The following is a 10,322-nucleotide window of genomic DNA, read 5'->3' on the forward strand; positions in this document are numbered from 1 at the left end:
GCCCCGGCACTGCGCGCTCTCGCCGCCCTGTGTAAGCCACGGCCCGCCTCCTCCAGGGAGGCTGCCCAAATTCAACGCCCTTCCTCCCTCTGGGACCAGCAGCCTCTGCGCGCCAAGTCCTCTCTCTAAAGCCAGCGGACCTCCAGGTCCTCGCGGTGCTTGCCCCTGGCACTTGCTGTAGTGCCAGGTACTCGCTGTAGTAGTCCGTCCTTCAGCATCGAAAGTCCTTCATCAACTATAATCACAGCAGCAAGCTTCTCTTTACTGAGGTTGCTATGTGCAGGACACTGATCGGCTTCATACTCTGTGTGGCAGGTATTATCTTCATCTAACAAATCAGGAAACCGAGGCCGAGAGTAATTATGTGACTTGTTCAAGTTCTACCCGAGAGCTGAGCTCTTTTCAAGATGACAGCTGCCTCCTAAGCCTCCTTTTCCTCTGCTTCCTGACATCCTCCTTGAACTCCAGCCACACTGACCTATTCTCTCCCAAAGAAACACCAGGATTACTCCTTGAAGAGTCCTTATTCAGGCCCTTTTTGACCCCTGGAATCCTCTCTCTTTCCATTCTCTCAACCCAAATGCCACAATCTTCCTTACCGTGTGAACCAGGTGCGAGGTCCTGGGGTCAGGGATAGTGACATCAACATCTCTGTGTCCCACCTGCTCACAGGACGGGGCCAGTCCTGGAGTGGGCTCTCTGGGACAGTACTCATCATCAGGTCCTTCTTGTCTGGGTTTTGTCGGGTTGAAACCCTTCCTGGGACAAGGGCAGAGCCTTCAACTCTGCTCAATCCAACCTATGCTCATGGAGATCAGCCCTGAGCCCTGCCCTGTGCGACGAACAGTGTAATGGAAAATGAGTAAGTCCTTCAAGTATGCCAGCCCATACCTGGCTCACACTCCTCACACTTGCTGTTTTCTCTGTGGATTTGCATGTGGCTGCCTCCTCATCATCTAAGGGCTCAGTTCACATGTAAGCACCTTCAAGGGACCTAAATGACAAACCCCCCATCTCTTTATAGTCTTTATCCCATTGCTCTGTTTCATTCTCTTTATAGCAGTTATCATTATCTGAAGTTCTTAGATCCTTGTTTATATTAATTCATTGAGCTTACATTCTGGAGGAGTGAAACAGACAATAAATAAACATATAATGTTAGGTGATGCTACATGCTGTGCTGAAAAACAGCAGGCTAAGAGAGAGAGAGATAAGGGGACACTTGAGCAGAAACCTGAAAGTAATGTGGGAATGCTGGGGGAGAAGCCTTCCAGGTAGAGGAACAGCAAGTGCAAAGGCCCTGATGAGGAGGTTATTGAGTCTGAATGAGTGAGGGCACAGCGGTAGAAATGAGACCAAGAAGGTATAGGGAGGGTTAGTTAGATTGCTCATACCTTGGTTAAGGACTTTGATTTTAAATCTAATGAGATCGGAAGTTACTATATGTTTTAAGCAGTGGAGCAACATGATCCTTTTTAAAAGGATCATGCTGGCTGCTGGTGGAATTTAGGGTATGTGGAGGCAAGGATGGAAACTCTCCCAAGGGTGACTAATTTGTCCTAGTTTGCCTAGGACTTTCTTGGCTCTAGCATTGAAAGCCCCATGTCCTGAGAACCACCCCAGTCTTGGGCAAACCAGGATGTTGGTCACCCTACAGGGAGAACAGTAATCTAAGTGAGAGATGGTGGTACTTGGACTAAAGTAACAGAGAGAAAAAAGTGGCCAGATTTTGGTTGTATTTTGAAATAAAAGCCTACAGATCTTGCTGGTGGAGTCAGTGTGGGTGTGACAGAATGAGAGGAGTCAAGGATGACTTGCAGGTTTTTGGCCTGAACAACTGGAAGGACAGAGATGCTACTTATGAAGAGGAGGAAGGCTGCAGGTAAAGTAGACTTTGGAGGATGGATAATCAGAGTTTGGTTTTGGACATACTGGTTTGGGATAATTTAACAGACTGGCAAGGAGGGATGTCAACCAGGTATTTGGGTATGAGTCTAAAAGTTCTGAGGAGCATTCCAGGCTGGAGAGATACAGTTGTATGCTGTCAGTGTATAGTGATATTTAAAGCCAGGGGTCTGGGTGAGATAACTGATGGAATGAATGTAGATAGAGCACTAAGAACTGAGCCCTAGACATGCCTATATTTAGCGATCAGGGGAAAAGGGGGAAACCAGCAAAGGAGAATGGAAAGTAGGGGCCAGTGATATAGGAGGAGAGCAAGGGTAAGTGGACCCTGGAGAGAATTCTGTGCTGAATAGTTCCCTAAGTCACACACTGGAGGACTATAAAGAGGGGAGTCATTAAAATGGTGCCAAGAAGCTGAGCTACAAGCAGTGGTGCAACCTACTGGGAAGGCTGACTTAAGCTTAATTAGGGAAGGGCTTTCTAACTGAGCTGCCCATAAATGCATCAAGCTGCTTCAGGAGGTGGTGAGCAAGTTCCTGACTCAAGTGAGTACTGAGTCCAAGGGGATTAGTTGCTGTGTAGGGAAAAATCTACCCCCAGGAGTCAAGCATGGTCCTGATGGTAGGACCAGATGGTGTGAGATGAACTAGACAACTCTCAAAGTTCCTTCAAATGGGAGATGATATGATTCTGGGCAGTTTGTCACAGAGTAGGGGAGCTGAGCTGAGTCCTGAAGGATGAGTAGGTGTTCAGTGGTGGGAAAGTGGGCAGGGGCACTCCTGGGTGAAGGAGCAGCGTGAGTACACCTCCAGAGATGTGAATGAGCAGGGTCTGTTCAGGAGTATGGACTAGGCAGAAGGGAAAGGTGTGTGGAGGATGAGGAGGGAAGTAAGGCTAGCAGGAGATGCAGGCCAGATGGTGGGGAGCCTCACAGGGCCTGGTGCCTGGGAAACACTTGTCAGCACTTGAAGGAAGGTAACTAAATAAAAGACAGTTTGTTGGAGCCAAAGAAGGAGGTATTGACCACTTGGTTCCCTTGAGCAGTTTTTTTCCTGCAACTTGGTTAGATACTTTTTGAGAACAGGGCTGCCCAATGCTGTGTGTTCCTTGTTACATTCCTCACTGGGGTCAGGTATCCCATCAACTGTTCCCTAAAGATCAGCAACATCAGTAAATCCCTGAGGGATGATGGCCCTTTCCTGGGGTCTGCTCTGTGGGTTCACCATAAGGGGTAGGGGCAGACAATTCAATAGGTGAACCAGTCTCTGATAGAAGTAGTAGAGACACTCCACCCAAAAAATGCCACTGGATGATGTCCCCTCCTTCCATTAACCCAGGACCACTTCACAAGCACTACCCCTAGAATGCCCAATGCTCAGAACCCAGTGACCTCTCCTTTAGAGAACAAAGGGCCTGGGTATTCTGGAGACTCTGATTGGCTGGGCAGATAGGCTGACTGGCTGGGCAGATGGGTGGGTGAGTTCCCTCTCCCCAGAGCCATCGGCCAGGTACCAAAGCTCAACCATATGGATTCCCAACAGGAGGACCTGCGCTTCCCTGGGAGTAAGTGCTCCTCCAGTCCCTGTCACTGGACTTGTGCCTTAGGGCTTGGGGACAAACACTTTGCATGGATGGGACAGTGCCTGGCTGCATGGAAGAGAGCTAAGCAGTTAGGAGATAGTCTACTCTAGAAAACTAAGGATTCTTTTAAGGCAAAGACCATGCTCTGATCAACCAGAGAAGATACTATCAATAGCCCAGGACCATCACAGCTGAATGGAGTGGGATGGGACATTGGTGGCTCTGTCAACTGATGAACTTTCACTTTTGTTTTTTTTTTTTTGAGATGAAGTTTTGCTCTGTTGCCCAGGCTGGAGTACAGTGGTGCAATCTAGGCTCACTGCAACCTCCACCTCCTGGATTCAAGTTATTCTCCTGCTTCAGCCTCTCAAGTAGCTGGGACTGCAGGCGTGCACCACCACACCTGGCTATTTTTAAAATTTTTAGTAGAGATGGGGTTTCACCATGTTGGCCAGGCTGGACTCAAACTCCTGATCTCAGGTGATCTGCCCACCTGGGCCTTACAAAGTGCTGGTGAACTTTTACTTCTTGACGGACTTGCCCATAGTGAAACTTCTCAGTCTGATGGATTGGATGGGTCCTGGGTTAGGAATCAGAGGCTTGACTGAGCCTGGGCAGCACATGGCCCCTCTAGACATAGCTTTTCTGATCTGTAAAGAGTTAAAGGTGGTGCTTAAGCTTCCTGGAAATCTAGCTTTGACTGAATAAGAGAATGATGAGGCAAGTCAACGAGGGAGGGAAGGAATGGTGAGAGTAGTTAAGTGGATGGAGTGATTGATGAATGGGTTAAGTGAAAGAGGAATGAGAAACAGTTCAGGCCCCAAGCTACAGCTATCAGCCAGCATGCCTCTTTTTCTTTCTTGTTGCCTTAGTGTGGGTCTCATTGTACTTCGGATTCCTGGGGCTGTGTTCTGTGATAACTGGAGGGTGCATTATCTTTCTGCACTGGAGGAAGAACTTGAGGCGGGAAGAGCGTGCCCAGCAGTGGGTGGAGGTGATGAGAGCTGCCACGTTCACCTACAGCCCACTGTTGTACTGGATTAATAAGCGACGGCGCTACGGCATGAATGCAGCCATCAACACGGGCCCTCCCCCTGCTGTCACCAAGACTGAGACTGAGGTCCAGAATCCAGATGTTCTGTGGGAGTTGGACATCCCTGAAGGCAGGAGCTATGCTGACCAAGTCAGTAACCCCAAGGCGGAAGACCCCGCTCCCCTGCAACCTGCACTGCAGGGGGCTCCACAGCAGCCCCAGGCCAGCTCCCCATTTCCACTTCCCATCTTTCAGGAGGTGCCCTTTGCCCCACCCTTGTGCAACCTACCCCCGCTGCTGAACCACTCTGTCTCCTATCCTTCAGCCACCTGTCCTGAAAGGAATGTTCTCTTCCATTCCCTCCCGAATCTGGCCCATGAAGACCACAGCTTCAATGCCAAGCCTTTTGCTTCAGAATTGTAGCCTCCTCTCACTGAGGGTGGGAGCTGCAGGAATCAGGTGCAGAGTAGGAAATGGAACTAACCTCAAGAAGGCGGTATTGACAGAGGTCAGGACCCACCTGGATGTCATGCTATGAAATAAAAAAAAAAAAAAAAAAAAAAAAAAAAAGTCCAAGGCTCCCTCGTGTCTCATTTGCTGTTAGGAAGGCAATGTCCTTCCTGTCTGATGGGGTCACTTTGCAAACCAAGTTGGTTGCTGAGTCTCACCAATATGAACTGGCACTGGAGGTTGGCTGTGGGGAGACGCACTGAACCAGTACTTGTGGATGGACTCAATATCCCTCTGTTCAGTATTTAAAACAAAAACGTGTGCCAGGCCCTGGCCTGGGTACCCCAAGGCACTGGTGTTCTGTGGGATGTGAAGCACAGTTGCCACAAGAGTGATAGCTGCTGAGGGTGTGAGCTATGGTGATTTACAGTGGCTATGGCACAGGCAAAACGAGTCATCATGAGCCCTGTGAGCCACACTGCACTACGGGATGAAATACATTCTTTGTTATTATCTATGATGTATGTAGCTCTTACGTGGTTGCCTCTGTACATTATTTCTAACAATTCACAAGAACACTGCCAAATGGATATCATGATCCTCCTCTTATGGATAAGAGACAGGTTCCAAGGGCATATGCCATACCTTTCTTAGTTGCAGAGCCAGTTCTCAAATCTACATCTGCCTTTCATCAAAGTTACTGGTATGAAAGTCACTGATCATCAAAGGTACTGATCTTCCCACCATACACCATAGTACTCCTTCCCTAATGACATGTTGTGTTAGAAAATGCTTGGTGAATGCTTTGGATTGTACGTAGGGTGTCATTAAGTTGGTCCATGAATTGGCTTGGAGGAAGGGCTGGTCAGTGAACTGCCTAACATTATAAGTAGACATATGTCCATAGTTTTTACCTTTCCTACAAGAATCCATGTCCCCCTCCCAAAAATTAAGATCCATCACATGGGAATATTAATAATGTTTGTACTTCTGGAAATGGTTCTAAAAGGTGAGACAAAGATAATACTGGCCATTTGGCTCCAGTTTTGAGGTAAGAAAGCCCAGCTCTATCACAGGATATGTGTTTCTCCCTTTCCTTTTGGAAATGAACAAATCCTTTCATTATATTTGTAAGTAATAAAAGCTTTATGTATAGTCATTTACATAATGACTAAGGGGGAAGGTCACCAGATTCTGTGTGCGGGGAAGGGGAGGAGGTATCCAGAATCTAGCAAACAAACATGTAGAGTTAATTTATTTTTTTTCTGTGTGTGAAAAAGCTTTAGCTCCTGTATGACCCCTCTTTAGCAACAGATTTTAAGCTATTTTTTTTTTTTTTTAAAGGTGGTGGAACATTTATGGCAAACACGCTTTTATATTGATTCTCAAAATATAAAACAGGCCTAAGTGGAGCATCTTGGGTAGACACAGAGGCAGGGCTCACTCCTGCCTCACCTTGCCCCTCCCATCCTCTGGATGCATAACGCCTGAACCTTGCGGCCTTTGCTTCTTCAGGCCAAATATCACAGTCCTTAAGGCAGATTCTTAATTACTTTGGGCCCACCATGTGTTACTCCTTGCTTTCGAAAGGCGTAAGGCGTCCATAAAAATAGAAATCAAAGCAGATTTTTTTTTCCCTTAGAAATCGCAGGGGAGTGAGAGAGGCTTTAGTCAAGACACATTGAGAGAAAAAGAAATTTTTTTATTTAGCTAAATTAAAATGGCTGTGTTACTTATATGAAATATGCAAAGCTCAAATCAAGTCATGGAAACCCTGAATTCTCCCTAAACAGAACCAAAATTGCTTATATGTTACCAAAATAGCTCCACTAAAACAAAGTAGATTTAAATTTCTTAATATGAGAAAACAACAAGGTAGGTTAGGTTCGTATAACAAACAATACACGCTCTATAAAGTCTCAGGAATACCCAAATGTGTTCCGGTTTGGATATGAAAGAGGGACCACATCTAGCTGGTGCTGGTAAGCAAGCCAATGAGGTGTGCAGCAAACAAAACCTGTCACTAAAAACAACTCAACAGGCCATTATAAGTATGAGCCCATCACAGCCAAAATCCTCAACTGTGACCGGCAGGACCAGCAAGTGGTGGTGTTGAAGGGGTTATGAACAGCAACCATAAAGAAAGGAATCTCCAACAGAAGGGACAATGGCCAGCAGTAGGTGACGGGAACCCACTCTTCAGCTCTGTTGCATCACACACCTTCCTGAGGGTCAGGCACCTCTCTGCCTTTTAGATGACACCACAGTCATCTCGAAGTCAGGTATTCTCTTCTTTTGGTTCTTCTTTTTCTATGCTACCTTTTTGCCTCTGTGATTTATGGGGAGGCTCTTTTAGTAAACATTATACGAGATAGTACAAGGCAAAAGAAAACAAGGACCAAGAAGCAGTGAGTAACTTAGGAAAGCAGCAGTAGGAGCTGCCAGACTGAAAAGGTAAAAGGATTTAAAACCAAAACCCAAACCAAATTCACTATCCAATCTTCCTCTCAGAGATGAGATATGGCTGGTGAGGCTTGACTACAGCTGAATACAAGTCACAGGCTCAGTAAGTTAAGACAACATACAAATAAAAGTACCAAATTCACACTAAATAATAGGCTTATGGGACGCTTAAGCCAGTGAGTCTGCTCAACTCAGGAGTTCAAGATACCCTACTTTTGCCTGGAAGATATAGTACTTTCTCAGGCAGGATGACAAAAATATTCATAGATCTGAGAATGCAGCATAAACACCTCTGCCAAACTTGGTAGGGGGAGCGGATGGTACTATATACTGGCTCAGGGATGATACTAGTCAGACAAGCACAAGGTAGGAAGAACAGAAGATAAATCAAAAAACAAAATGGATTTCTCCACATACAGCTATCTGATGCAAGGGAAAAGTATACACAACAAAGAGTTAAGGTGTCTTCAAAGTATCTGCCTATGAATAAGAATCTGAAACTAAAAAGGACAAGCTACATTACCCTCAAGTATATTTCATATAAATCAGTTTTCAAAAAAATACCTTCCAGGTACAGACATACTATTTATGGTACAGTATATACAAATATAGCAGTATAATTCAATTTATTGCTAGAATTTTATTTGGTTGTTAGAAAATGTGTAAGGGTGTATATATATTAAAAAAAGGTGGAGGGTGAGAGTGGATGGAAGGCAGCCAGAAGGGTGAGAGTTATTTTCAAGTTACCTAAAGTGCCAGGCTAATTTGTTTTAACCTTTCCAAGAAAGTGAAACTGAGCATAAGCTATAATGAGATAAGGGGACACATTCATGGGAAAAGACTTCATTTTGCTTTAACTAAATTTTAATACTTCTAGAAAAAAAATTTAAGGTTAGTCAACACCAAGCTGAACATCATGTAAAGAAAAAAACAGCCCTTAAATGTTTAAGGGTACCGGACTGTATCCATGGCTGAAGGGCAACCTGAACAAAATTAAAAAGGAAATGACCTCCACTAAAGAAGTCTGTGGCATGAAAGCTTCTCTACTTTCTCCCTGACTTGGCCTATAGCAATGTTAAGTTTTCGGTTTTTTTTCCTTTTGAGTTGTTGCCCCAAGACTGCTTCTAAGAACACCACAGCAATTCTAGACTCAACATACAGGAGACATGGAGGTATTATTTCTTTCAATCTAGGGATCTTTCATGCCAGGTCCACAGAAGCATTAATAGGAAGTATTGTACTTGCTTGTATTAGATTTGAAAAACTTGCTACCACCATGTGAAGGCTCCAGCTCCAGGCCTGCCCTGCTATACTTTGGCATCCTTTGGATAGAAAGCCTCTAGCTACTTCTGAGCTGATAATTGTAAGGAAACGGAATATTATTTCACATGTTTCATCTCACAACCTTTTTGGCTTTAGTCATCCCCCAGAGAAACATATCAGGCTCTTGATTAGCCTCTAGGTAAAATCTCAAGGGGTATGGTTTTCTGGGTCAAAAGTAGAAGCACAGCTCTCTTCTAAAGCTCTGGGTGGTCAGTGTGAGACAGTGGCTGGGGAATTTAGCCCTGCCATTCAGAATGGAGATTGTACTGGTGGTGGGAGCCAGCTACGGCTTTAAGACAGACTTAAGTGGGTGGGTGGGGGAAGGCAATCTAGCTCACTCAGCGGGGAAAATGGAGCTCCCCAGTGGATAACTTTTTATGCTCATAAACCCTGAAATAGTGCTAAAAATGAGAAAAATCCCCAAGACCTCTCTGATTCCCAGGTTAGGTTTAGCTGAGGGAATAGGAACAAAGAACCAGAATCCTACTTCCATGAGCCATGCCTGGAGTCAGTACTGTCTCCAGTGTCTACTCCCTGAAACCGGTTCCTCCAGCTACCAGGACAAACCCCCTGGCAGCGCCTGGGCCTTTGAGAGATGCCTTATGGAGACATGGATGCAGTTTCAGCTGCCACCCACACCAGATCAGCAATTTTTAATAAGTCATTTGTTCACATCCTGTTCAAAACCATTCTTCCTACTTTCCACACAATATGCACAATGCTTTCTTTCATTTAAGTATTTACACACAGAAAAGGCCTATCTTTTAAAGAAAAGACATTTTCTGAGTCTCTATAAAGTGCAGCTAATTTAAGGCAAATTTAAGTGAAATATAAAAGGTGGCTTATTCTCTCTCTATATACATTTCCCAGCTTTAAAAGATAAGGTCTCCTCCCCTCAAAAAAAGGAAAGAGAAAAAAAGAGGGCTTTAATTTTTTTTTCTGGCAATTTTAAAATGTAAGATCTTACTAGTTTTAGGAAATCATAGATTTCTGAACATCGTAAGTAAAATGGTCTTCTTCTTTAAAAAAATAACTTTTATATAGCTTCTTCAAACAAGTTAAAAGGTGGCAAAGTATCTGCTACAGTAGTTTGGAGGACTAGAGGACTGATGGGTAAGTAAGGGTTGTTTTGTTGTTAGGTAAGTAGATATTAGGCAGTCCATTTCTAAAATATGCCTGATGAGGCTAGATACCTAAAGCTACCCTTAGCTCGAGGAATGAGTATCTTCCATCTCCATCGGAATCAAATGCTCTCAAGCTCTCTGGTTCTGGCATAGCAGAACCTAGGGAGGTCCAGATTTCCTGGTAGGTCAGCTTCCCATCCACGTCCTGGCCAGCCTTGTGGAATAAATCCTGAAGATCTGTCAAAAATGAATTAAAAAAATGTACATGTCTAAACATAAAGCTAAATTTAGTTAAAAGTAGTCTCAACTGAATTTAAAACACTAAAAGAAAAGCTACGCCGCAAATTTTGTTTCCATATGGTGAAGTTTAGGATTTCACTAAATCAGAAAGACTAATTTTTGATTCCTTAAGAATATTAAAAAAAAAAAAAAAAAAAAAAAAA

The 10,322-nt window shown here is 44.5% G+C and overlaps 2 protein-coding genes across 5 annotated transcripts in view; one reads left to right on the plus strand and one right to left on the minus strand.

Annotated features, from left to right (window-relative positions):
* The first annotated feature begins 841 nt into the window (after positions 1-841).
* On the plus strand, positions 842-5,067 carry TEX38 (testis expressed 38). 4 transcript variants are annotated; one of them, XM_011978035.1, is made up of 2 exons: positions 842-975; positions 4,510-5,067. In XM_011978035.1, exons 1-2 carry the CDS (start codon positions 878-880, stop codon positions 4,940-4,942), a joined length of 531 nt encoding a protein of 176 aa, XP_011833425.1. In that variant the 5' UTR covers positions 842-877; the 3' UTR covers positions 4,943-5,067. The 4 variants fall into 4 exon arrangements, with proteins under 4 accessions (XP_011833425.1, XP_011833424.1, XP_011833426.1 ...); XM_011978034.1 differs by lacking the exon at positions 842-975 and adding an exon at positions 3,325-3,468 and having other exon boundaries at positions 4,359-5,067; XM_011978036.1 differs by lacking the exon at positions 842-975 and adding an exon at positions 3,330-3,468 and having other exon boundaries at positions 4,438-5,067.
* A 1,583-nt stretch (positions 5,068-6,650) lies between these two features.
* EFCAB14 (EF-hand calcium binding domain 14) overlaps positions 6,651-10,322 on the minus strand; it is a 42,406-nt gene continuing 38,734 nt past the window's right edge. The window contains exon 11 of the mRNA XM_011978039.1: positions 6,651-10,116. Coding sequence (XP_011833429.1) covers positions 9,941-10,116 — 176 coding nt within the window. The 3' untranslated portion in view covers positions 6,651-9,940. The remainder of the gene's footprint in view (positions 10,117-10,322) is intronic.

This window comes from Mandrillus leucophaeus, unplaced genomic scaffold (assembly GCF_000951045.1).
Source record: "Mandrillus leucophaeus isolate KB7577 unplaced genomic scaffold, Mleu.le_1.0 Scaffold1878, whole genome shotgun sequence".
NCBI classification, from domain to species: domain Eukaryota; kingdom Metazoa; phylum Chordata; class Mammalia; order Primates; family Cercopithecidae; genus Mandrillus; species Mandrillus leucophaeus.